The following is a 27,528-nucleotide window of genomic DNA, read 5'->3' as shown; positions in this document are numbered from 1 at the left end:
ATGTCACGGCTCTAGCAGGGTCTGAGTTCTGTGCGCATGCGCAGTACGCAAATAGCGCAGAGCTGCAATTGTTGTCGCAGGAGGTGAGGTAAGTAGCCTATTGACACTGCGCTGCATTAAAAACCTGTTTCAGTAAACTTTACTTGCCCCATTAAGTCGTTGCAGGAGGATTGTGTATAAGAACGTTATAGCGACATCCATAAGGGAAATCTTCCCTTTTATGCATTAGTTAACGGTTGATCAAAACTAAAGGAATGTGAGTTAGCTGGTGTGCTAACTTTCCAATCACGGAACTGCTCGTGCAAGTGGAAAGATCTGCTAACATTTATGCTTATAAATATCCTTTATCCTCAAATAAAAAGACGTTTTATGCTTTGCAAATTAGTTTACTTGCATTATAACGTTAGCTGGATGAATGTAATGAGCATCAGATCCACTCATAGTCTCTTGTATCACACAGAGATGCCCATAGTATCTATATTTTTAAAGATTTAAGTAATGTTTTTTTTATATATACTGCATTAATTCAAATATATTATTATTATTCATTATTTGCCTTCCATTAAACTTTTTTTTTTTTTTTTTTTTTTTTTTTTTTTTTTTACAGAATGAGCAAAAATTAGCTAGGCAATAATTATTTTGGTAATTACAAGAAGAAGGAAAAAAAATACAAATAATAAGAGGAAAATCTAATGTCTGGTTTCTTCTGCCCTTACTGTTACAGTGTGAAAGTTAGGAAAAGAAGCAGCCCACTAATTTCTATCCACTAATGAATTATTTTGTTCTTCTTTAGTAACTCTCGAGTGGTAACAGTAGAATTGTGATAAAGTTTTTACTTTGTTAAACTTTGTGTTTCAGGAAGTTTGCTGTAGTATGTATGTTCTTCCTGTTTATGGCTGTTTGTCTTTCAGCCTGACAGCCAGGAAACAGCACCCAGCCGTTACACTGACTTTTTTTTTTTCTTTTCTTTTTTTTTTTTTCAAATGATAATTGATGTATTAAACATGTTGATATTCCGTTAAACTTGTTTGATCTTGCTGCTTCTTTTATTGTTGAGGTTTTGCATAGTATTTGCAGGGGGCAGGCTGAGCTATTACGCAATAACGTGGTGGACTTTTAACATTAGAGATACTAAACCACTGCTGTGTGTCTGGAATCAGTATGTCCTCCAGTCTGCTTGAATTTCATTATGGTTTTTGCAGTTTTTTTCCCCAAGACACAGTTGCCGTTAGCTTGTTTATTTAGGGCTTAAAAAACAAAGTATTTAGGGCTTGATTTTCTGTAAAGCTGCTTTGAAACTAAATTGATCATAAAAGCACTATGCAAATAAATTTGGCTTGACTTTATTAACTGAAAGAGCCATAACCTTATTAAAAGAGACTGCTATAGAAGAACTTTCCCTTTTAAGTTTGTATTTCTTTCTTGACAGACTTATAACAGTTAAAGATGACGACTTCTTGGAGTGATCGGCTCCAGAATTATGCAGACCTTCCAGCCAACATGGATGGTTTATCTATGAAGAAGTACAGAAGAGAGGCGTATCACAGGTAATAATGAATTTCATTCTTGCTATCAGCTTTGTTGGTGCTGTTTGGGCTAGACTATTCTCTTGATTGCAAACTCCTGAGTATCCCCATTGTCATTATTAAGTACTCCATTCCATACACAGAAGCCATATCTATCACCTCTTGCCATACCTTATGTCGAAGTAAATTCAGCCCTAATAATGTATATTATTATAGTCGCAACAGTTGTTGGAGAAATGCTCTTGTACATTTTTTAATTATCTAGTCTACAGAATTGCTCTGCTATAACAGTAATTTTCAATTAAAAAGTCACTTTTTTGTGCAGCAGGCTTATAATTATCCTCTTTATTTAAAGCGATACAGGCATGACAAGGAGTATGTTTGCTTTTGCCATGCCATCATGTCGTTTTGTGGATGTACCTGTGTTTATGCACATGTTTGTCTGTCAAGATCTTTCAACTTCATTGTTGAAATGATGTTGCCCTGCATGTGATGTAGGCAAGAATCATGTATTGCCTGTCTTGTGCTCAGTTAAAAGAATGCAGTGTTTTGTGCTCACGTATTTTGATATATTGTTTGAAGTATTGAGTAAAGTATTGAAAAAAGAATTGCCTTAATAGTGTAAATGCACATTCTGACTCTAATATGACTAATATAACAAGACCTGTTTTTCTTATTAAACAAACAGACTTTATATTTTCCATGTTCTATGGCTGGTCATAGTTCCTAAAATGCTGTGTTTGTCTTGGCAATGCCAAAGAATCGTTTCTTAAGAGCACTCTTTAGTTACATGCAAAGTATACTATAAATCCATTCTCTATTTCAAAGTTTTCTTCACATCATACATCAACACAGCCAAAAGGAGCAACATTAAACATTCAAATGGCATCATGATAAGAAAACGGAACTGAATTTTCATTTACAATGGCACCAGCACAGTTCTTCATGTAGAAGTATTAGTCAGTATGATCTGATGTAAAATGTAGTCCATGTATTCCTTTATTACAAAGCTTACCACAGGAACTGGCCCACTGTCATCCTTCTATGAGGTATGCCAAGTTTTGTTATTGACTTGCAATGCTGACTGATCATTTGTTTTGATAATTGATGTTTTTTCTTCCATGTAATCTTCACAGCACTAAAAATACAAGATGAATAAAACCATCAATGCTTTTGCACTGTGCTGTAATTTTATGTAGGTGTCCATAGGAAGACTTGTGATGGGATTTGAATCTGTGAGATCACTCTGTCATTCTCCCTTCCTCTAGCTACATCTTTGTTCTTCATGCTCTTTAACATAATTGCCCTGTAGCATAACAATTCATTTATTCCACAGAGTAAATGCAGATTCAGTTTTTATTTTCCACAACAAATGCGTAGTTTGTAAAATATATATACTACCATTAATTTAACTAAGAATATTAGGAATTAATATTCTTAATTGTGCCATTAGAAAACAATGGACTATAATACATTTTCATGCCTTGTGAAATACAATAACAAATAAACTCAGCAAAAAAAGAAACATCCTCTCATTTTCAACTGCTTTTATTTTCAGCAAACTTAACGTGTAAATATTTGTATGAACATAAAAAGATTCAACAACTAAGACATAAACTGAACAAAGGGGGGGTCAAAATCAAAAGTACCAGTCAGTATCTGGTGTGGCCACCAGTTGCATTAAGTACTGCAGTGTACCTCCTCATGGACTGCACCAGATTTGCCCGTTCTTGCTGTGAGATGTTACCCTACTCTTCCACCAAGGCACTTGCAAGTTCCCGGACATTTCTAGGGGGAATAGCCCTAGCCCTCACCCTCCGATCCAACAGGTCCCAGACGTGCTCAATGGGATTGAGATCTGGGCTCTTCTCTGGCCATGGCAGAACACTGACTTTCCTGTCTTGCAGGAAATCACGCACAGAACGAGCAGTATGGCTGGTGGCATTGTCATGCTGGAGGATCATGTCAAGATGAGCCTGCAGGAAGGGTACCACATGAGGGAGGAGGATGTCTTCCCTGTAATGCACAGCATTGAGATTGCCTGGAGTGACAAGCTCAGTCTGATGATGCTGTGACACACTGCTCCAGAACATGATGGACCCTCCACCTCCAAATCAATCTCGCTCCAGAGTACAGGTCTTGGTGTAACGCTCATTCCCTCAACGATAAACGCGAGATCATCACCCCTGGTGAGTCAAAACCGCGACTCGTCAGTGAAGAGCACTTTTTGCCAGTACTGTCTGGTCCAGCGAAGGTGGGTTTGCGCCCATAGGTGACGTTGTTGCCGGTGATGTCTGGTAAGGACCTGCCTTTCAACAGGCCTACAAGCCCTCAGTCCAGCCTCTTTCAGCCTATTGCAGACAGTCTGAGCCCTGATGGAGGGATTGTGCGTTCCTGGTGTAACTCAGGCAGTTATTGTTGCCATCCTGTATCTGTCCCACAGGTGTGATATTTGGATGTACCGATCCTGTGCAGGTGTTGTTACACATGGTCTGCCACAGCGTAGACGATCAGCTGTCCTTCCTGTCTCCCTGTAATGCTGTCTTAGGCATCTCACAGTATGGACATTGCAATTTATTGCCCTGGCCACATCTGCAGTCCTCATGCCTCCATGCAGCATGCCTAAGGCACATACACGCAGATGAGCAGGGAGCCTGGGCATCTTTCTTTTGGTGTTTTTCAGAGTCAGTAGAACGTTTTTATAACTGTGACCTTAATTGCTTACCGTCTGTAAGCTGTTAGTGTCTTAACGACCATTCCACAGGTGCATGTTCATTAATTGTTTATGGTTCATTGAACAAGCATGGAAAACATTGTTTAAACCCTTTACAATAAAGATCTGTAAAGTTATTTGTATTTTTACAAAATTATCTTTAAAATACAGTGTCCTGAAAAAGGGACATTTCTTTTTTTGCTGAGTTTACATACCTTTTCTACAATACCTTTATAAATGTTTGTTTAAAAAAAGCCAAATCTGCTTGCTTATATCTTTTAATCCCCTCACTTACAATGAAAAATCTTACCAGATTTTTGGTACCCAAATTTAAATCTTTGTGTCTAAGTGCAAATGTGATAGATCATAATTTTTCATATAGTGCTATTGTTTCATGTATTTCATATCAATATAAATAAAGTGTTCATAGTTTTACAAGATGGGTTCTATCACTGTCATTTATTTAAAAAAAAATAAATAAATATATTTTGTTGCACAGCTGTGTTCAGCGGACTGAGTGTTTGCATGCATTATTTTGTTATTTATTTTCTTAGGTTGATATTGATATTGCCCTGTTTGGTCACACTATATATTAGGTGGCCTTAACTACTATGTAATAACATTAAATACATACTATGTATTTACTGTGTAACTTACATGTTGTTCTGCAAAATGCTCACATTTGCTGTTACTGAGGTTGAGGTACGGGTAGGTTTAGGAGTTAGGTTAAGGGTTGGGTTATGGGTAAAGTTAACAGTGTAACTACAAATGTAATTAAATGCAAGTACATTAAATGTAATTACAATGCAACAACATGTACACTGGCGGCCAATAATGTACAGATTTTGCTCTTATGGAAAGAAATTGGTACTTTTATTCACCAGTGGCATTCAACTGATCACAATGTTTAGTCTGGACATTAATAATGTGAAAAATTACTATTAAATTATTATTATTTTTTAATTCAGAACTTAAACTACTTCAAAGAGTTCTCATCAAAAAATCCTCCAAATGCAGCAATGACAGCTTTACAGATCCTTGGCATTCTAGCTGTTAGTCCAGATACTCAGGTGGCATTTCACCCCACGCTTCCTGTAGCTACTGGCAGTCTGATCATTCGCCACTGACCACATGATATTGATGAAACGCCTAATGTTATCAGAGGAGCTACGGCCCCAAATAAACCCCACCTGATCTATATGTATAAGAGATGTCATAACCTTACTTAAGCGGTTAGCCAAAATTTTTGACAATATTTTAACGTCTTGCTGGATCAGGGAAATTGGATGGTAACTCTTACAGTCGCTTGGATCTTTGTCCTTTTTAAGAATCAGACTGATCCGGGCTTGCATCATGGTTGTCAGAAGCTTTTCATTCTTTAATGATTCCGTATAAACTTCCAGCAAAATTGTAGCCAATTCTGTAGCATAAGATCTAAAAAAAATTCAGCGGCAAAGCCATCTGGCTACGGAGCCTTGCCTGTAGGCAAGGCCTTAATTGCCTCACCAAGCTCCTCCAAGGTTATCTCAGAATCAAGAGAATTTCAACAAGAAACAAAGTTACTAATATCCTCATCAGTAGACGGAAGACGTGGTACTATAGAGATCAAGATAGAATTCTTTAAAAGCATTATTAATATCAATGGCCGAGGTAAATATTTCACCACCAGCAGATTTCACTGAGGGAATGGTAGAAATGGTCTCCGTTTTATATATCTAGCCAGAAGTTTTCCTGCCTTTTCCCCCAACTCAAAGTAGGACTTTCTTGCCCTGAATAGCCAAAACTCCACCTTCCTTGACAAAATAGTGTTATATCTCTATTTCAATCGGGTCAATTCTCTGAGGTCATCAGACGACATTCTGCGCTTCAGCTCTGCCTCTGCATTTTAATATTCCCTTCTAACTCCACGAGTTCTCGTGCTTTGGATTTTTTTGTGAATGAGGTATACTGTATGATCTGGCCCCTAAGAACCGCCTTAAGTGCCTCCCAAGCCATGCCCACAGAGGACCAGTTGGTCTCCATATAAACATTGATTTCAGCCTTTAACATTTGTTGGAATTCAGGATTTTGCAAAAGGGATACATTAAAGTGCCAACTATATGATTTCCTTTTTTCTATATGTGGCAGCACCTCTAAACTCATCAGGGCGTGATCTGAGACTAAAATGATTCCAATTGAGCAATGAACAACAGATGAAATGAGGGACTTAGATATATATATATAAAATCTATTCTAGAGTTAATCTTATGGACTGATGAAAAAAATTTATAGTCCCTACCAGATGGGTTCAAAAGTCTCCAAATATTTATAAGACCAAGATTTTTACACATCCTGAGAAGCGTCAGTGTTGCTCTAGGGGGCTTGCACACTTGTGCTTCAAACAGCTAGTCCATCGAAAGATTAAAGTCTCCTCCCAATATTATATCATGAGGGGTGCCAGCGGCTTGCAACATCCCTTCCAGATCTATAAAAAAGCCCTGATCATCAATGTTAGGTGCATAAATATTAGCTAAAAAAAGGCTTTGCCCCTGAATTTCTGCTAAAACAATAATGACTCTTCCTAATTTATCTTCAAACTGTTTGAGACATTTGAATTGTAGATGCTTACTTATCTGTGTTATGACTCCCCTGCTCTTATTGAGCCAGCACTAAAGAAAACATATCTGCCAAATTTTTCAGCTTCCTGCGGGGAAAGATGCGTTTCCTGAAGAAAAACTATATCATATTTCTTACGCTTAAAAGAGAAATAACCTTCCTTCTTTTTATGGGGTGCCCCAACCCATTCACATTCCATGTGCATAGAGACAATCCGCTCATATTAACATTTGACATTTTGACATATGAGAAAAAAATTGATTGTGTGTCAAAAACAAAATTATAAAGACCACATTCTAACATTAGTGCAACAATCAAACCCTGAACTTCCCCCAGAACCAAACAAACAGAAAAAAGAAAAATGTGCGCATTAACCCCGCGCATGACTGCGCCAACTGCCGTCCATCTCTCTAAACTCAACAGTCCATGCACGCCTACGAGAGCCCCAGCGACAACTTTGCCGGCGGATTGCTCAAGTCCGGAGTTTCTATACAAATTTTGTGAGACAGAGTTACACAACAACTGATGATCTATAAAACAAACTCCAGCCAATAGAAGGAATAAACACAAAGAACGTGTAGATTCATCCACATAACTGTCCCGAAGGTGTGTTATTCCACAAAACAAACTCCAGCCGCTAGGCGGAACCAGCACAAAAAACAAAAGGGGTGCTCTGTTTCCTCGGACAGTCAAACGAATGTTCAGTGAGCCAGCCCATTCGGCTTCTACATGACTGCAACAAATTATCTAATCACTCCAATTTCTTGCAAGAAATACTCCACAAAACAAACTCCCGCCAGTAGGAGGCATAAGCACAAAGAACCTGCAGTTTCATCCACAAAACAGTCCCGAAGGAGTGTTACTCCACAAAACAAACTGGAACCAGCACAAAAAGAAACAAAAAGGTGCTCAGTTCCTTGAACAGTCAAGTGAATGTTCAGTGTGTCAGTCCATTCGGCTACAACGTGAGTACCACAAAATAACTTACTCCATTGACTTTATGAAGGACATCGCTTGCTGTGGGCATGTAAAAGTTTTGTGGCCATCCTTAGCAGCTATTCTCAATTTGGCAGGGAACGTCAGTGCAAAAGCGAACTTCCGTTGATGTAAGAGCTTCTTGCATTCCTTGATTCGATCACGTTTCTCTCTTGTCGAATTTGCAAAGTCTGGGAACAAGAAAATGCTGTGGTTCTTCCAAAAAAGCCTTCCTTTACTCCTCGCCTCGCGCAAAACGAGATCTTTATCGGATGATCTCAGAAATTTGGCCAGAATTGATTGGGGCTTGTCTCCCTCAGCGGATTGCCGAGCCGCAACCCTGTGAGCTCGCTCGATTTCCAGCTTATGGCCTGTTATTTCAAGCAGATTCGAAAAAAGCCTGTCCATATCCTAAACCCTCTTCGGCTTCAGGAATTCCGACGATTCGGACATTATTCCACCGGTTACGGTTCTCCTTGTCCTCCAATTTCTCCCAGACGCACTCCAAATCCACCTTGGTCGCTAGTGGATTAGCAGATAATTCGCTCCCCAATGACTCCAGATAATCGATCCGTTTCTCGACATCCCACACTCTTGTGACCACCTCAGTTAATTTCATCTCCATGGCAGTGATCGATCAATGTATTACAGCAAGATCCTCTTAAGTCAGTAACGACCTTTGTCAGCATTGCTGACAAGTTCAACATTTCTCGCCGAATTTCCCGCACTTCCCCAACCAAATGGAGTCCTAGGCTTGTGGCCTGCTGCTCAGGGGCGTCAGCTTGAGCACATAATGTTAAGCTTCATTTAACGAATCAAATAGCTTTCAGCTGTGTTTCTATATAATGGCAAGTGATTTTCTAGTACCAAATTAGCAATTTAGCATGATTACTCAAGGATATGTTGTTGGGGTGATGGCTGCTGGAAATGGGGCCTGTCTTGATTTGATAAAAAAAATGTTGCTGTTTTTTACATCAGTAATGTCCTGACTATACTTTGTGATCAGTTGAATGCCACTTTGGTGAATTAAAGTATCTATTTCCTTCCGAAACAGCTAAATCTGTACATTATTCCAAACTTCTGGCCGCCAGTGTATGTACATAATAAGTACATTGTATCAAATGGTTAAGTACATAGTAGTTAAATATAATACCCACCTAATATAAAGTGGGTCACCCTATTTTTCTTTAACAGTCATCAGCTAATTTCTGCCCTAAAAACTTGATTCATTTAGAAATCAAGGAATGTTACCTTGCCATTTGCTCCATTTTGCATATCATATATTGCTGCAGTTGGCTTGATGGCAGTTAATGTCATTTAACTTAATGCATGTTTTCTTTGTGTAGTATAATGTGCAAAATTCTGATTTATTGCTTTCACAGGCCAGACTATGTCAATGTAACTCATTTTCAACACTAATATCAACTTCCTTAGAGTCACTGTTCTGAACAGCTCACAGGTTGTGTTCAAGCCAATGGAATAATAGAGTCTGCTGACTTTAACACTGTTAGCATGCGAGAGAAAAATTGGCCTTCTATTGATTTGTGTTGTTTACCTCCTCAGAGTTTTTGTCAATAGAAGTTTGGCAATGGAGAAAATAAAATGCTTTGGCTTTGATATGGACTACACTCTAGCAGGTAAGAATAAGTAAGAGTCTCTCAACTCTACATAGGGTCTACATAGTGCCCTGTTTTGCAGTGTCATTTATAGTATATTGGATGAACACTATGATATAAGTTCAAAAACGTCTATTAAGAAGTGCAAAGTGTTGCAAAATGGTCTGATCATAACATGGCTCTTCGAATAAACAATGATCTCATGAATTTGATATTGAAGAACAGTCTCTTAAAGGATGGTAACTACACACGTACAGTAGTGTAATGTCTCTTTAAATAACACCACATCCTCTGTTGGCTCAGGTATGAGGTTTTGTGCTTGACTTGCTCTTTTTTTTAAGTTGGGAGGCTCTAAAACATGTAAGATGGAGGGATGCTCTGTCATTCTTGATATGAGGCATGGTCCTCTTGATTGGTCAACATCTTGTTTATGAGCTTTTATCCATGAACAAGAGCCAGTGTTTACAGGAAAGGGTTTTAATTTCATATGGTCAGATGAATAGGGCCTTGCCTGCCCTCATGTCAACACCAGATGTAAGCTGCTTAGTCTGGAAGACCAATACACATACATTGTGTAACTCCTTTCTAATTTCAGTGCAGCAAACTTACTTAGCTTTGCAAATGTTTCAGCAGAAGAGAAGTGCTTCTAGCCAAACTTAGATGCTTATCCATTTGAGGGCCACAACCATTTTGGCTTTTGTCTTTAGACTTAGTATTGCACTAATGATAATGTAGTAATGTTAGTATACAAGTACAAGTCTTAAGCTGAATGTGTCGTTTCTGTTGACTGGTTGAACCACGTTGTCATATTGATAAGTCAGACAGTTTAGGATCCTTGTATAGCTTGATCAAGGGGTCAAGCCTCTCATTTTTAGCAATGTTGACATTTCCTTCCTCCCTTTTAAGCAGAAGTCCTTCTGCTCATTGGGGGAATGTTCATTCTGATGTTGTTTTGAGGTCCAAAGAGATTTCCTGTATAATGCAACATGCTAGTACTAATGCAGGGTTTCCGTGGATCCTTAAAAAGTCTTAAAATGTCTTAAATTCAGTTCCTTATCGATTCAGTTCACTCGACATTGCAGTGAAACGCTTTGGGGAATTCCTTTTATATGACCTAGTTGAAGCCTTTGTATCATAACGGCAATCTTATGATTGGCAATGGTGTTTGAGCCCCACCCTTTTAGGTGTGCATTTGCCCTATACAAGCGGGCACTCAAACACCATTTCTTCCGAATTTTCTATCTTGCTGTGCCGACACACACATTAACACGCACAGAGGCTCGTGATGCGCTGCTCAGCGCAGTATGTGGTCGCTCCACACAAACTCCATCTCAGATGTAGATGATCAATAGTTCGGACTGCCTATAACATGCATTGACGACAGCACCGGACAAGCAGTTTACCAGATGTTGAATGAGAAGCATATTACTGTCTACTGTGAATTAGCCTACAAACAAACACTCAAACACAAACTTCCTGGTGAGCTCAGCGCAGATCGTTCAAAATAAAAGCCTTAAAGAGCACCTATTATGGTTTTTCAAATATTACCTTTCATGTAGTGTGTTATATAGCTGTTTGTGAATGTAAAAAAGTCTGCAAAGTTTCAAAAATCAAAGTGCACGATAAATGGAGTTATTGACTCCCAAAAGAAAGATCCGATTCTGAACACCTGAAACGAGTCGTTAGTAATTCCAGACTTACTTCCTGTACTAACCTACGTCATTTGGTAACAAAAAACCCGCCTCTGGTCTTCATTGGCTGCTCGCGAACAGCTTTGACCCGCCCTCAAACACTACACTAAGCTGTAGACCAATCACAACAGACTGGGACATCTGACCAATCAGAGCAGAGTGGGCTCTCTGAAAGGAGGAGTTTAGAATGAATCCTTTAGAACGGATCATTGACCGAGTCGTTTTTGACACTGGGAAAAAAAAGGCAATGCTGCAATTTAAATTATGAGCAAATTAAAGTGTTTTTTGACCTTGGATGCATGTAAATCTATTGTATGAGACCTTTAAAACAAAATTAGGCACGTTTAAAAACCATAATAGAAATTACAACTGAAATTTATCACCAATGTATAGTAAAATGATTCATATTATTATTATTATTATTATTAGAAATTACAATAAAAAACAAATTGGGTTCCAAAAATTACTGTGTGATTGAAAAACAGATTGATATACTAATAAAACTAAAATGAAATAAATAACAGAGAGAGAGAGAAAGAGAGAGATCTGAAACCATTTATAAGTCCAGATACAAGTTCAAATGTGTAAATAGATCTTTTTCAACTGAAGACTTTCACTGGAATTACTGTTATTTTTGCTGCTGCATACTGCAGACTAGTTAACAATAAAGTTTTGCACATGCTCTTATGTAATTGTTTTTTGTTTTCCTATTTTATAATGAAATAATGTATTGTTAGATGTTTTTGTTTCTTTATACAAAGAGTACTCCCAATCAGTTCCACACAGTGAATTATAGATGTTCTAAACTCATTAAGAAAAAAACAACACTGGTATTGGATCGGGATCGGTATCGGCCGATACTGATAGTTCAGGTATCGGAATTGGATCAGAAGAGAAAAGATGGTATTGTTTCATCCCTACCCACTATCCCATTATGTGAACGTGTGGCGGGCACTCACGGGCATGTCAGATTGGGTGCTAAAAATGATCGAACACGGGTATTCGATCCAATTCACATGCAGACCTCCTCGCTTCAAAAGCGTTTTGTCCTCGACGGTTCTGTCACGAGACGTGCCTGTATTACGTGCAGAAATTCACAGTCTCCTCGCAAAAGATTGGATAGCGATTGTTCTGAGCTGCCATGCCAGCAAAGGGTTTTACAGTTGCTACCTTTTCTTTCCGAAGAAAGACGGCAGGGTTCGGCCGATTTTACATCTGAGACACTTGAACACCGTGCTTGCAAAACGGCCATTCAGAATGTTGCTCAGAAACAGATCTTATCGCACATCCGCCCACGGGACTGGTTTGCGTCAGTAGATCTAAAGGACACGTACTTTCATATCTGAATTGTACTGCATCACAGGCTGTTCTTGAGGTGCTCGAGGGGACGACATATCAATTTAAAGTCCTTCCCTTTGGATTATCTCTGGCCTTGCGCACGTTCACGAAATGTGTCAATGCGGCGCTCGCCCCTTTGAAGATGAACGGTATTCGCATTCTGAATTACCTTGACGATTGGCTATTACTAGCCTGATCAGAGGCTCTGCTATACGTGAGCAAAGAGACTTGATATGTCACCATTTGAACTGTCTAGGTCTCAATGTCAACTGGGCAAAAAGCACACTTTCTCCCAGCCAACAAATTTTTTTTTTGGGAGTTTGAATCGACTCCATGAGCATGCGTGCGTCCGGACTATTCTTCAGTGTGTGTCTCAGTTCAAACTGGGGAAAGCATTTCCATCGAACTCTTTTTAGAAAATGCTGGGCGTCATGGCGGCAGCATCCACGTCATACCGTTAGGTCTTTTACACATGAGACCTCTCCAGTGGCTCAAACACCATGTACCACGTCACACCAGGTGCCGGGGGTGCGTGCGCATTTCTGTTACTCGCCGAACTGTCTGGCTGCTCTAGCACCATGGACAGCTCCAAACCTTTATCAGCAGGCTGTTATACTGGGTCAGGTTTTCAGACGAAAAGTGGTGTCTACAGATGCGTCCAACACGGTTGGGGCATGCTCTGTGATGGACACCCGGCTTTCGGCACTTGGACGGGTGCGAAACATGTGTGGCACATCAACTGCTTATGAAATGCTAGCCGTCTTCTTGGCTGTGAAGGCTTTCCATTCCGACATAGTGAATCATCACGTTCTGATTCGGTCAGACAATATGTCAGTGGTAGCATACATAAATCGCCAGGACGGCACTCGATCGCTACCATTGAGCCTGGCGCAAAGCCGCCTCGTGGAGCGAATGCCTTCTCCTATGTTCCGGTCCATCTGAACTGCGGAGCGGACATGCTGTCGTACCAAGGTCTGATGGTGGGGGAATAAAGACTTCATCCTCAGATGGTTGTGAGTATTTGAGAAATGTTCCACAAAGCGGAAGTTGACCTATTTGCGTCCCAGGAGACAGCCCACTGCCCTCTTTGGTACTCCATGTCCCAAGCCCCATTAGGGGTGGATGCCTTGCCCCACAAGTGGCTGACAAAACGCAAATATGTGTTTCCTCCGGTACGTCTCCTCCACTCTGTCATCAGCAAAGTCCGAGAGGACAAGGAAACATTTCTGTTGTTTGCGCCAAAATGACCCAACCAGCCATGGTTTCCAGAAATGATGGAGATATTAAGCGGCCCTCCATGGGATATACTGCTAAGGAGAGATCTGCTATCTGACATGATTTGGCATCCCCTATGGAACCTTCACGTATGACCCCTGAACGGAGCATAGCGAACGAGCCGAAATTGGCTCAGTCTGTAATGAACACCATTTTGCAGGCTAGAGTGCCATACACAAGACGCCTCTATGCACTAAAATGGTGTGTGTTTGCGGATTGGTGATCTTCATGCAGCAAAAACCCAGTGAATTGCTCTGTAACGGAGATCCTTATATTCCTTTAAGAGCAGTTAGATGCAGGTCTTACTCCGTCAACACTTAATGTCTATGTAGTGACAGTCTCGGCATTTCACGCCCCAGAGGCTGGCTCCTCTATAGGCAGACATCATTTGATCGTGAAGTTTCTCAGGGGAGCGAGGCGCTTAAACCCCCCTCGCTATGGTTCCAACATGGGACTGCTGAGGGTGCTCACGGGCCCCCGTTCAAACCATTGGAATCCGTTGAGCTGCGTGTGCTCTCTCTAAAGACTGCACTGCTGTTGAATCTGGCCTCAGTTAAACGGGTTGGTGATATACAGGCACTGTCGGTTGACAGTTCATGTCTGGAATTTGGTCCGGGGTTTTCGAAAGCCACCATCAAACCCAAAAAAGGCTATGTGCCTAAGGGTGCTTTCCACACCCTTTAGGGCTCAGGAAGTCCACCTACAAGCTTTCTCTTCTCCAACATCTAAGACGGTTGTGGAGCAGTTAGCGCATTTATTATGTCCCGTGCAGGCATTACACATGTATGTGGAGCGCACCTGCCAGTTTAGACTATTTGTTATGTTTCTTCATTTGTTATGGAGGATGCACAAAAGGCATGTCCATTTCCAAACAAATGCTCTCTTACTGGATCGTTGATGCGATCGCCCTTGCTTATGAATCACAGGGCATGAGAAGCCCTGTTGGCATAAAAGTGCATTCAACTAGAGGCATGGCCTCCGCATGGGCATGGACAAATGGTGTATCCCTACAGGATATATGCCTTGCAGCAGTATGGTCTTCACAAAACACATTCGCAAAGTTTATAACCTAGGCGTGGCGTCCATCGCTTCGCAAGTCTTCCCAGAAGGTGAGCCCAAACTCCTTGTTACGGGCAGGCTACCTGTTTTAATTTTAATACAGCCGCCTGTGAGGGCTGCTATCTAATTTACTCCCACTAGAAGTCACAAGCACTTCCAATAGAATAAAACCTCCCTTCCTACCTCTGGTTATGAAGGGGTTAAATTATTCTGTGTGTATTATATGATTTACATAGGTCTTCAGATTAAGATTAATTTCCTGTCTGGTTTTCACCATGTGGGGTTATTCATTTTCATACACACCTGAAGACTTATTATAAGTCACCGCCTGATGGGCCCGTGACCTCTTATACATATTGCATAAGTGTTTATACCCTGGTAGTGCAGCGTGATGGAACTCTGTTCCCCAAAGCATTTCACTGCATTGTCAAGTGAACTGAATCGATAGGGAATGTCTCCGGTTACACATGTAACCTCGGTTTCCTGAGATGAAGGGAACGAGACATTGCAAAACTTGGCTGCACTATTACTTCAGAGTTTCAAGGTAGGAGCGATGCGTTCTTGTCCCTCAGTCAGAAAATTCTGAAGAAATGGTGTTTGAGCACCCGCTTATATAGGGCAAATGCACGCCTTAAAGGGCAGGACTCAAACACCATTACCAATCATAAGATTGCCGTTATGATACAAGGGCTTCAACTAGGTCGTGGAAAAGGAATTCCCCAAAGAGTTTCACTGCAATGTCTCATTCCCTTCATCTCAGGGAACATGTAACCGGAGACGTTTTCCAAATTTAAGGTCATAAAAAGTGTTAAATATCTTAAATGATACAACAAAAGTCTTAATTATCATTTTAACAGGCCTTAAATTTGGTGGCGGAAAGACGGGAATCATGAAATGAACTAATGTGATTATCAAACTTCAAAAGAATGCGATTTAATTAAATAAATGCATGCGCTGCGTCCTTCAGAGTGAAAACGTGGCACTGTTGTATTTTCTCCATGCACGCGGGGGCTTGTGAGTGTTTCCAGTTGTTGCAGAGCACTTCACAATCATTAGGCCATATCGGAAATTTATGAAGCGATCACTAATGATCAACTGTTGATGATGATGATGAAATAGTGTTGATGAAATATGACAATGTTTACTTTTGTTTACATTGTAATACGTTGTAGATTATTGTAGGAGTGCACATTTATTTCCCGTATCTGTTTGAATGAGCAGCTGGAAGCAGTGAAGCGCAAACATTTCAAAATAAGAGTCCACAGTGTATTTAAGCCTTTAAAGTTAAAAGTTCCACGCTATGAAAAAAATCAATTTTGGTTTCACCATAAACTGCATATGGAATTTAATTCAATTTGGACTCTTGTAGCCTCTGTCTGGCCCTCCCCATCACAGGAAGGAAAGACGAAGAACATTAAATATAGGCTACCAATTTAAAAACAATATTGGCATATAAATTGCCCTTTTTTTCAACATGTTATCGCATCAGCAAAATCCAATGTCGGTTGACATCTAATTTGTATTTATTTATATAATGGTACATAAACCAATTTTAATGTGAGGTATATGTGGAAAACATATTTTAAATGTTAAAACAGTATTTTAATCTTGCATATATCCTACCCTGTTTTACTGATAAGCAATGTTAAGGCCATATTGAATGTGTGCCCCTGCCTGTTTAAGTAAGAGTCTGTGATACATGATATATTTCGAGATTGTGTGGGTTTGTGTTGGTAAGGGGATATTGACTATTTTACAATAATAAAATTGTATTAATTGTATTTGATTAGGTCTTGAAAAGGGTCTTAAAAAGTCTTACATTTGATTTTTAAAACTCTGCAGCAACCCTGTAATGTTTTGTAGTCGTGTAAGCCCCTCAAAAGTATTTGAACACTTAAACCACTCAGAAAAATATATTGTCATTGCATTAGATAACAAATAATCAAACCATGTGGCATTTATTTTAAAATAAGAAAGCACACTTTACAAGAAACAAAAGGAATTTTGTTTTTAATTTTAAAACAGAGTAGATATGCAGTTAAAAAGTAAGACAAAAGCATTTGGGCACTTCTGGTTAGCAAACTTAGTGGAATATGATCTTTGTTATGTCATAGTTACACTTTGGGGACAACATTAAAACATTAATTAAAACCTTTTGATCAGGAGTCAGTTATAAAAATAGATCTTGATGGTGCAATACAACTATATCTGTGGCTTTGTATATGTTAACAGCTTTTATGAGAGCTCTTGAATGAGGCGGTATGTATATGGTATGGCTATAAATATTTGGTACTTGTAATGCGTGCCATAATACAGTGTGTTCCTGTTTCTGTTGGGATGAGAGGTAAAGTGCGAATCACAGTTAATGATGTTCATATGAGGAATTGGATGGGATTTTAAGATAGTTAACTGATACTGGACACTTTGAAGTGAGTAATAGTATCCCTGTCAAAGGTGCAGTGGTAATTGAGCAGGATTGTAATCTAAGTAACTTTCCATTTCATGACCCCTGTTGCGTCTCAGCTCCATGGACTTTCATCCTTTTGACTGGTTGTTTATAGCCTTGACAACAAAGCTCCAACCTTGACTGATGTCTAGTGATCTAGTTAGACTTTAGGACACCTCGTTGTGCAGTGTGGTTTGAGTTGTAGTTTCCAGAATAAAGCCTTTTTTGTAAGATTAGATATGAAATATATTTTTTTACTGAAAAAAGGGCAGTTCACCATTTGCTTCTGACGACAGTTCAGCAGTTCAGCTCGTTACCTGGTTCCTTGAGGGTGCTCCTTGATCTCCTGTTAACACCAAGAGACACCAAGACACAGTTACTATGTAATTCACATAGCATTCATTCCAAAGTCCAAGTATAGATTACTCTTCATCAGGGGCGTTGTCAGGGGGACAACTGGATACATTGCTCCGGGCCTATGATGAGATGTGCCCACAAAGGTCCTCTATAGTATAGCCATTAACTACGGAGGACTCTGTTGGAGGGGCATAAAGTACACCTCCCTTGATCAGCACTTCCACTGTTGTTTCATTATTACATTTATTGGTAATATTTCATGTAGTTGAGTGTTTTTGTTTTGTCTTTGTGTCCTCTCTTTGTTAATAGTGTATAAGTCTCCCGAGTATGAATCCCTTGGCTTTGATCTCACTGTGGAAAGACTGGTTTCCATTGGTTACCCACAAGAGCTTCTAAACTTTGTCTATGATCCTGCTTTTCCCACAAGGTGATCTGTAAGATACTTTTCCAATATGTGTAATGGTTGCATCCTGTATTTCTATTCCATAATTTGATTAACACATTTTTCTATATTTTGCAGAGGTTTGGTGTTTGATACAACGTATGGAAATCTGCTGAAAGTTGATGCATACGGAAACATTCTTGTGTGCGCTCATGGTTTTAACTTCTTGCGTGGGTGAGTCAGCAGCACTCACTTTTAAGCACTTTTAAGATGCCTTGGTTACTGAAGCATGGTGCTTATTATTTTAATTTGAATTATCACAGCGAGTGATAGGTGAGCCACAATACAGACTGCCTTTATCTTAATATATCTGTTTTTATTCCTCTACAAATAATAAAAGCCTTCTATTTAGGATTTTTTTAATTGAGTAATGCTTTGACAGTAAGTATTTTTTCTAGGACCCAGTTTTTGAGACCAGTTAAATTAGTACATTAAAAGAATATTCTGTAAATTATCTTAAAGTCTTGGTTATACTTCCACTGAGCAGAAAGCAATAGTTTGTTGTGTATTTGTTTTTATTTTTAGTCCAGATATAAGAGAGCTGTACCCAAACAAGTTCATTCAGCGTGGAGATACAGAGCGATTCTACATCCTCAACACACTGTTTAACCTACCAGGTAAAGAGTCTTCACTCCACTCCTGAATCATACAACTTTGCATTTTTCAACTAATATCAGCAGCACAGTCTGTGCCTTAGCCAATATTGTTGTTTTTGTACCTTATCAGAGACATACCTTTTTGCCTGCCTGGTTGACTTCTTCACTAGTTGTGCCAGATACACAAGGTTCGTTTTATGGATTTTACACCCATCTTATTACCTCACCATGCGAGACAAGTGTCTAAACACTGAATAGGTGTCATTAATGTGTAAATGTATAAGATCATGTGTTAATATATTAATATTTCTGATGTCAGAAATGCAAGGATTTCAGAAAGAGACATTTTTGGAAGCTTAGTTTATATAGATTGTCTTTTTGGACTGGGGAGGAAGTTTAGGAAAGTTAGATTAGGTTTGCATAGAACTTATTTCAAAAGATATAAATTTGGTGTTTTCATTATGTGACCCCCTCGAACCCTTAAATGCATTGGTGTTTCAGCAAACATAATTACATACCTCCGGCACAAGAGATCCATTCATTCAGAACAGCTGTCAGTTAAGCCATTAACTGATTAGGCAGCAAGTTACCTGCCTACATTTTTGGATGCAGCCTTACACTCAGTGACCACTTTATTAGGTACACCTCATTGATGCCAATATCTAATCAGCCAATCATCTCGATTGGCAGCAACTCGATGCATAAAATCACAAAGACATAGTCAAGAGGTTCAGTTGCTGTTCAGACCAAACATCAGAATGGGTAGGAAATCTGATATACTATAAGTGACCTTGACTGTGGCATGATTGTTGGTGCCAGACGGGCTGATTTGAGTATCTCAGAAACTGCTGATCTTATGGGATTTTTACGCACAACAGTCTCTAGTCTAGAGTGTGTAGAGAATGGTGCGAAAAACAAAAAACATCCAGCGAGTGGCAGTTCTGTGGGCGAAAACGGCTCGTTAATGACAGAGGTCAGAGGAGAATGGCCACACTGGTCCACACTGACAGGAAGGTGACAGTAACCCGAAATAACCACACTTTACAACAGTGCTATACAGAAAAGCATTTCTGAACATACAACATGTCAAACATTGAGGCGGATGGGCTACAGCAGCAGAAGACCCTCCGGGTTTCACTACTGTCAGCTAAGAACAGGAAACTGAGGCTGCAGTGCTGCACAGGCTCACTGGAAAAACATCGCCTGGTCCGATGAATCTCGATTTCTGCTGCGACATGCAGATGGTACTGTCAGAATTTTGGTAAACAACAATCCATGGATCCATCCTGCCTTGTGTCAACGGTTCAGGCTGGAGGTGGTTGTGTAATAGTGTGGAGAATGTTTTCTTGGCACACATTTGGCACCATAATACCAATTGAGAATTGTTTAAATGCCACAGCCTACCTGAGTATTGTTGCTGACCATGTGCAGGAATGAAGGCTATACAATGCTTGAAATTGCCAAAAAACAGAATTCTTCATACAAAGGTGTACACTACAGTCTTCAAAGAGAAAGGACAACTGGCTCTAACAAGGGCAGAAAGAGATGTGGAAGGCCAGATGTACAAATAAACAAGAGGATAAGTACATCAGAGTCTCTAGTTTAGTTTGAGAAATAGATGCTTCACATATCCTCAGCTGAGAGCTTCATTGAATTCTACCCACTCAACACCAGTTTCATATACAACAGTAAAGAGAAGACTCAGGGGTGCAGGCCTTATGGGAAGAATTGCAAAGAAAAAGCCACTTTTGAAACAGAAAAACAAAAAGAAAAGGTTAGAGTGGGCAAAGAAACACAGATACTGGACAACAGATAATTGGAAAAGAGTGTTATGGATCTTAACCCCATTGAGCTTTTGTGGGATCAGCTAGACTGTAAGGTGTGTGAGAAGTGCCCGACAAGACAGCCACATCTATGGCAAGTGCTACAGGAAGCGTGGGGTGAAATGTCACCTGAGTATCTGGACAAACTGACAGCTAGAATGCCAAGGATCTGCAAAGCTGTCATTGCTGCATGTGGAGGATTTTTTGTTGAGAACTCTTTGAAGTAGTTTAAGAAGTTCTGAAAAAAAAATTCTAATTGTAATTTTTAACATTATTAATGTCCTGACTACACATTATGATTAGTTGAATGCCACTTTGGTGAATAAAAGTACCAATTTCTTTCCATAAGACCAAAATCTGTACATTATTCCAAACTTTTGGCCACCAGTGTATATATATAGATACTTTATATATATATATATTTGTGTGTGTGTTTTATTTTTCATAAATCAAAGAGATGATGCAACAAATGATATAATACGATTCATTCTAGGCTCAACTGGCTGTCAAATGCATTTTCTGAGGCACTTATTGTGTCAAAATAGATGCACTGCTTAAAGAATTTCAGTAGTAACCCCAAATGGCAATAGTCCTATCATACAGTTAATGTGTTGTACTTAAACAATCTTTTTTTTTTTTTTTTTTTTTTGCCATTTTAGCAATTTTTATTGTTAGATGATTCATAAGAGAAAGGTTGAGGAACACTAAAGAAATGGGGGCATAACTCCAAAAAATTGATGAGGTAAAGGAGGTGGAATGAGGTCCCGGGTCACTAAAGACACAGTGTATGCATTTAAGGTTTAAAAGGGTCTTTCTGAAACCACTCTGTTGGGACCCATGTACCACATTTTTGTTTATCAACATAAAAACACATAAGGTAATATTTATTGGAATTTGATGGTACCATTAAATACGCTTTTCAATTTTTGGTTCCTCAGTTGTGAGATGGGCTTTAAAGATGGAGATCTTTTCATGTCCTATAAGAGCATGTTTCAGGATGTCAGAGATGCTGTGGATTGGGTCCATTTCAAGGTAAAGGCTATTTTTAGTTGCCAGGATGTTGCTTTAAAAAACAAAATAAAAAAACTCTTCATGGACTCTAAATAAACTTCATACAATAAACAAACAACTGCTTCTTTGTGACATTTCAGGGGTCTCTAAAGGAGAAGACAGTTGAAAACTTGGAGAAATATGTGGTGAAAGACGTGAGTCAGCCAAATAATAGTACAGCTGTTTGCAAACATTCTTTTTTGTGCTAACTTATTTCACATTTGTTGTTTATTCACAATTTATATTTTATTAAAATAATAACATTTTTCTGTGTATGGATGTCTTTTGTTGTATTTTTCATCTAGGCTAAATTGTCATTGCTTTTGAGCCGAATGAATGAAGTTTCCAAAGTGTTCCTTGTTACCAATAGTGACTACAAGTACACAGATGTGAGTCCTTAGCACAAGCATGTGACACATTAATTAAATCTAAGTTAAGAGTATGTAGCAAACACAAAATCTGTAAAAGTTTGGTTAAATAAAAACAGATTCCTCCAGAAAAGATGGAATTCTTGGCGTAATTTCTTCTCCTTTTTCTCTTTCAGAAAATCATGACATACTTGTTTGATTTTCCACATGGTCCAAAAGTAAGTAATCTTCAGAATTTTTTTAACTTCTCAAATAGTTACACTAGCATACACTCAAATGTAGATTTATGCATTTTAATTTAATAACAAAATTCCATCAAAGTGAATTGAGTAATCTTTAACAACATTTTATTAATAAAACATACATTTATTTAATATGGAATTGTGTTCAGAAATTAAAATGCATAAATGAACAAAAATTGTCTAAAATTATTTTTTGAGTGTACAAGTGGAATTTCATTTTTTTGTTTGCCTAACGTACGCAGTGAAAAAGGGCAATACAAATTTCATATATAATGTCTTTCTCAATTGACCTTGAAGCGGCACACAGTTCTGTGTAGTGGAACACGCTGAGGATTAATTCACTAGTTAAGATGTGTGTATATAACACAGTTGGGTACATAGTTTGAAGCAAGTGTTTTCAATAAATAATGTGCTATCACTAAGTATTGGGAGAAATGCTTGAGAGTGTCTCAAGTGCCATATAAGAAGTAATTGCTTTGCCTTTTACAGCATACACCAAGACAAGTAACAGACCGAAACTGTCATTTCTTTATTACAGGCGGATACACCTCATCGGCCCTGGCAGTCCTACTTTGACCTCATTTTGGTCGATGCCAGGAAGCCTCTGTTCTTTGGGGAGGGCACAGTCCTGAGACAGGTGGACACGGTAAGCTCTCCTAAATTTTCATGAGTCAGATGCCATTAACAGGTGCAATGTAGATCTTTATTTTATTCAGATGAATTCTCTGTTGATTACCAGTAGGTTGGATTATTAGATTCAGCCACATGTCTGTTCTCCTGTTCTTGTAGAGCACCGGGAGGCTCAAGATCGGGACATATACAGGTCCCTTACAGCATGGCATTGTGTATTCTGGTGGTAAGCTAATACTGTATGCGTGCTGTGTATTTTATGAATAAGGACAATTCTATTCTGCATTGTCAGATCGAGTATGTTTTTCCTCAGGTTCCTCAGACATAGTGTGTGACCTACTGGGAGCAAAGGGGAAGGACATCTTGTACATTGGTGACCACATATTTGGAGACATCCTCAAGTCTAAGAAGCGTCAGGGCTGGAGAACGTTTCTGGTGATTCCTGAGCTGGCTCAGGAGCTGCATGTGTGGACTGACAAGAGCAGTGAGTCACTTTGACCTGCAAACACACACTTGAATGAAATTTGTAATCTTCCTCAGTAAAGACTTCCATGAGAGACATCTGCCACGTAAGCAGATGAGGACATGCAGTTCACAGTATTCTTTTTTTTTTTTGCAGTGCTGTTTGAGGAGCTACAGAGTCTGGACATTTTCCTGGCAGAGCTCTACAAGTAAGTATCATCCACAAACTGTGGCTCAGTTGTTTGTGCCTTTGATCGCCTCCATCCAATGGCATGTGTGCATGCTCACAGGCATGCACTTGGGTCCCCAGAGAAGCACACATAGCTGCCTGCTGTCTGCAGCCATTTGACGTGCAGATAATGGGTGAATGTTCCTTTCTATTTAAAGATCAAAAGCACACTGCTTCTCTTACATTTAACTCATTCATCACTGTTCTCACAGCACACTTCTCTATTTCTCCTGGTACACTCTCTCTCTCTTTCTCTCTCCCCCTAAATTTAATATTTTCTTGCCTCTATCCATAGGCATTTGGACAGCAGCAGTAATGAGAGACCCGATATCAGTTCTCTTCAGAGGAGGATTAAGGTATATAAGCAATGTCACACGAGCCAGTGCTGTTAATATTGAGTAACATGCATTCAAACAAAATGTGGCCAGTTGTTTTTTTTATTTATTGTTTTTATAGTTTTTTAATCCACCAATGAACATTGGCAAAATCACACAACTCCACTTCCTCTCTGCACGGCTTGCGTACTCTGGTCTGAAATCCCACAAACACAGACAAGCAGAGTGAAACGTTCCAGTGTTGTTATACTGAATATCAGCACTCTTGGCACACCCCTTGACCAATCAAATAAGAGGACCAAAACTGTCCTTGATTCTTGATACTAAGGGAAGAAATATAATCCCTTTGTTTTCTTCAAGTTCAGTGTAATTTCTTGTCTTTCTGTTTATCTGATCCTCTCAGAAAGTGACGCATGACATGGACATGTGTTATGGGATGATGGGAAGTCTATTCCGCAGTGGTTCTCGTCAGACTCTTTTTGCATCTCAAGTTATGCGTTACGCTGACCTGTATGCTGCATCCTTCATCAATCTACTGTACTATCCCTTCAGCTACCTGTTTAGAGCCGCCCACGTGCTGGTGAGTTCAACCAAAGTCTTTCTAGCAAGTCAGTCCACTGTCGGCCATCTTTGGAACACTCTCTGGAGACTATTTCCAGTCATGCCAGTGCAGCTCCTATCTACTTGAATGGAGAAAGACCAAAATCTCAAAAATGATTGGCCAATATTACGATCAAAGAACATATTTCAAGTCAGCAGTAAAATCTGACAATACTGGAATCATTAATTGTGATTCTTTACCTCATATTACACTACAAAATGCAATTTTCCTGGCTTGCATAGCTAATGCTCATGTGCGTTCTAAAGTTGATTGACAGGTGATGTCTGTATCTAAAAGGTGATTGGCTCTTTTAACTGTCAGACAGGACTTCCTATCTACATCTGTTGACCGTTGGGTGCGAGCTTCTTGGTTGAGCATTCCAGTTTCTCCCATTCATATTAATAGAAGTGGCCCATCTCTGCTAAATAATCTCTGATTCAACAAACATACTACAGTTGTAGTAATCATGAATACATTAGTCATAGAAAAGTGTCATTCGAAAATACAGAGCGGGATGTGTCCCAAACGAGCCAAAAATGAGAAAGAACTTATAATTAACCCTAAAAAGGGCAAGCATATAAAGGTATCTCTATTCTGCTATTTTCCAACACATTAGGGCCCACATTATACATTTCCATGTTTTTTTCTAAAATATTTCTTTTATTTTCAATTTTATAGCTTGTAGAAATTATAAAAATAACATTGAAAAGATAGGAGCGTTTGCCTCAATGTCAGCTGCCTTCTCAAATAATGTTGCCTTTTTACATTCAGATAAAGATTGTGCGTTGTTACCAGACTTTATACACAAAGTCACATGTATTTTAGTCCCTCAGTATTTGCAGGCACCCAGCCTCTTAAATGTTTGTATCCCCCAGGATACAAAAATCTTTTTAGGGCTCAGGGGTATTTTAGACTCGACTTGAATCGGAGTTTAGTTGTGTGTGGTTGCGCAACACCGCTAATTGCCTCATAAATTTAAAAAAACTTGATGTTCGGTCCCAGGTGTATAATGGCTATTTTACCACTTCTAATGTTGCTCTTCCAACCCATTTTATAATAATAGTGTTACTGTTTTTTTTAATACTCAAGTGTAACATAACATAATGTACGCAGCTGTTTAAGCAGTTTAGCATTCATTTGTTATGAATAATCTCATGTTTTGGTTTGCATCATCAGCCCACGGCATTATGAAACCTTGCAGCAGATCTAGTTTCATGCAGTAAACTCAAGCAACTGCTTTTGTGTCTGTGGTTTACATTTAGATGCCTCACGAGTCCACAGTGGAGCACACTCATGTGGACATATACGACACTGAGTCGCCCATGGCGACCCGTAACCGTCACTCCATTGACTTCAGAGAGCAGGAGAGTAAGAGACACCAGCTCACCCGCTCCATAAGCGAGATCAATCCCCCCCATCTCTTCCCTCTGACGCCACAGGAGATCACACACTGCCATGACGAGGATGACGATGAGGAAGAAGAGGAAGAAGAATAACCAGACCTTTGGCATTACTGTTAAACTGGATTCAGGTGCTTTAGAGATGTGTCTACGGTTTAAACAAGTATGATCATTGCATTCACATTCATTCATATACTGTATTTTGTCGAGATACAAGAGAGTACGTTTATTTCTTGCACTGTATATTTCAAACCAGGTTCCATTTTTAGAGTTTGGTGTGAGTATGAAGATAAAACTGGGGCTTTTGTTGTTTCAGCTTCTTATTTTGAAATGAGGTTTATGGAAATCTCACCATAAGCCTTCACTCACCAAACTGTTGGCCTCACTTAAAAATGTGTTGAAAAAAATAAAAATAATAATGAAAAGAATTCATTAATTTCACTGTTTTGGTTAACAGAAAGTTTTCAATATCCCTGTTTAAAGTGCATAACAAAATCAGTTACAGTATTTGCATATACTGTAAAACAAGGTCTGTCACTGATTTAGTTAAGCTTGAAATAATAGCATGCTTACTCGTACTATGGCTCCATGAAGTATTATAGATTGTGTCTAAACCTTTGGAAATGAGCCATGTACTGCAGCATGCTGGAAAGGATTTTTGTTTTTGTTTTTTTTTGTCAGAACTGTTAGTATGCACACTGCTCACATAATATTGGGTGATTTCCAAGCAAACATTTAAAAAATTTACGCATGCAACTTGCCATTTTATACATGCGTTACAAATTACTTGGCAATGCTGCATAGCTGGAACTGAAGAGTAGATAGTACTCAACCTCACCTTTTTTAATGGCTGCTGAGAACAGCTTGGAAGAATAAGCCAACACTGAAATAGACAGACACCTGCGTTCTGTTCTATTCGTTGCGCTGCGTCTAGCTTTTGTGCGCTTGAACTGGTTCGGTCTGAACGGCCCCTTTTGCACTCGCCATGATCACTGTGTTATTATTAGACCTTGAATCTAGAGCATAGATTCACGATTTAGCATTTTTATATCCACTGATATATAGTTAGTTCTACCAGGCATTTTCAAATGAATATTTTCATTTGAAATAATGTTGTTTGATGTAAGAGCAACCATAGCATTTGGGTGGAGACAATGAATTAAAAGGGAGAGGGTTTAAGCTGGTCTGGTTGTAATAATTGGCACCTGGCCATGGAAACGAAGCTTTGTGGGTGACAGTGGACCAAGAGGAAGAAAGACTCTGTCAAAATGAACATTTGTAGCTATTGTGTTTAGGCAGAACCTACAGTACAGTTACAGTCCAAAGCTGTCTGGGGACTATTACATTAAGGCTTAATTTTTTTCCCCCGTCTGACACAGTGCTCAAATTAGCACTATTATTTAGCACTAATATTTTTGATGTTTTATGTAAAGGATGGAATGGCCTACTGCCTTGGTCCATGTTGCTTTGAAATTAACATGAGAACCCATATATAAAACTGCAGTATTTTTCTTGGTTCATTTGAACAGTATTTTTTAGTTGGGATAATAAAAAAAAAAAAACTGTAGGCTTGAGTTCCCTAAAGATGATTTCTGCCAATGTAATCTCTGAAAGAGTATAGAAAAAAATTGATGCATCCATAACCATGTCTTCTCATGAAGTTATCAGGATCCATAGCATTTCAGTCAGTCACTGTTGTGAACTGTTTTTTTTTTTATTATTATTGTTTCCTAATTTTATTGTTGGATTATTGAAGATT

General features: G+C 39.1%; 1 protein-coding gene across 6 annotated transcripts; it reads left to right on the top strand.

Annotated features, from left to right (window-relative positions):
* Window positions 1-60: 60 nt before the first annotated feature.
* LOC127413820 (cytosolic purine 5'-nucleotidase) lies at window positions 61-27,348 on the top strand. 6 transcript variants are annotated; one of them, XM_051651241.1, is made up of 19 exons: window positions 63-88; window positions 1,430-1,547; window positions 2,537-2,575; window positions 9,373-9,446; window positions 17,901-18,018; window positions 18,112-18,207; window positions 18,559-18,650; window positions 18,760-18,817; window positions 21,391-21,484; window positions 21,604-21,657; window positions 21,808-21,891; window positions 22,047-22,088; window positions 22,651-22,758; window positions 22,902-22,968; window positions 23,056-23,226; window positions 23,362-23,413; window positions 23,729-23,789; window positions 24,172-24,348; window positions 25,632-27,348. In XM_051651241.1, exons 2-19 carry the CDS (start codon window positions 1,447-1,449, stop codon window positions 25,863-25,865), a joined length of 1,722 nt encoding a protein of 573 aa, XP_051507201.1. In that variant the 5' UTR covers window positions 63-88; window positions 1,430-1,446; the 3' UTR covers window positions 25,866-27,348. The 6 variants fall into 6 exon arrangements, with proteins under 6 accessions (XP_051507203.1, XP_051507201.1, XP_051507202.1 ...); XM_051651243.1 differs by lacking the exon at window positions 2,537-2,575 and having other exon boundaries at window positions 61-83; XM_051651242.1 differs by lacking the exon at window positions 2,537-2,575.
* The last annotated feature ends 180 nt before the right edge of the window (window positions 27,349-27,528 follow it).

The sequence above is a fragment of the Myxocyprinus asiaticus genome, chromosome 23, assembly GCF_019703515.2.
Source record: "Myxocyprinus asiaticus isolate MX2 ecotype Aquarium Trade chromosome 23, UBuf_Myxa_2, whole genome shotgun sequence".
Lineage (NCBI taxonomy): Eukaryota > Metazoa > Chordata > Actinopteri > Cypriniformes > Catostomidae > Myxocyprinus > Myxocyprinus asiaticus.
This window is presented reverse-complemented; position numbering and strand designations above follow the sequence as displayed.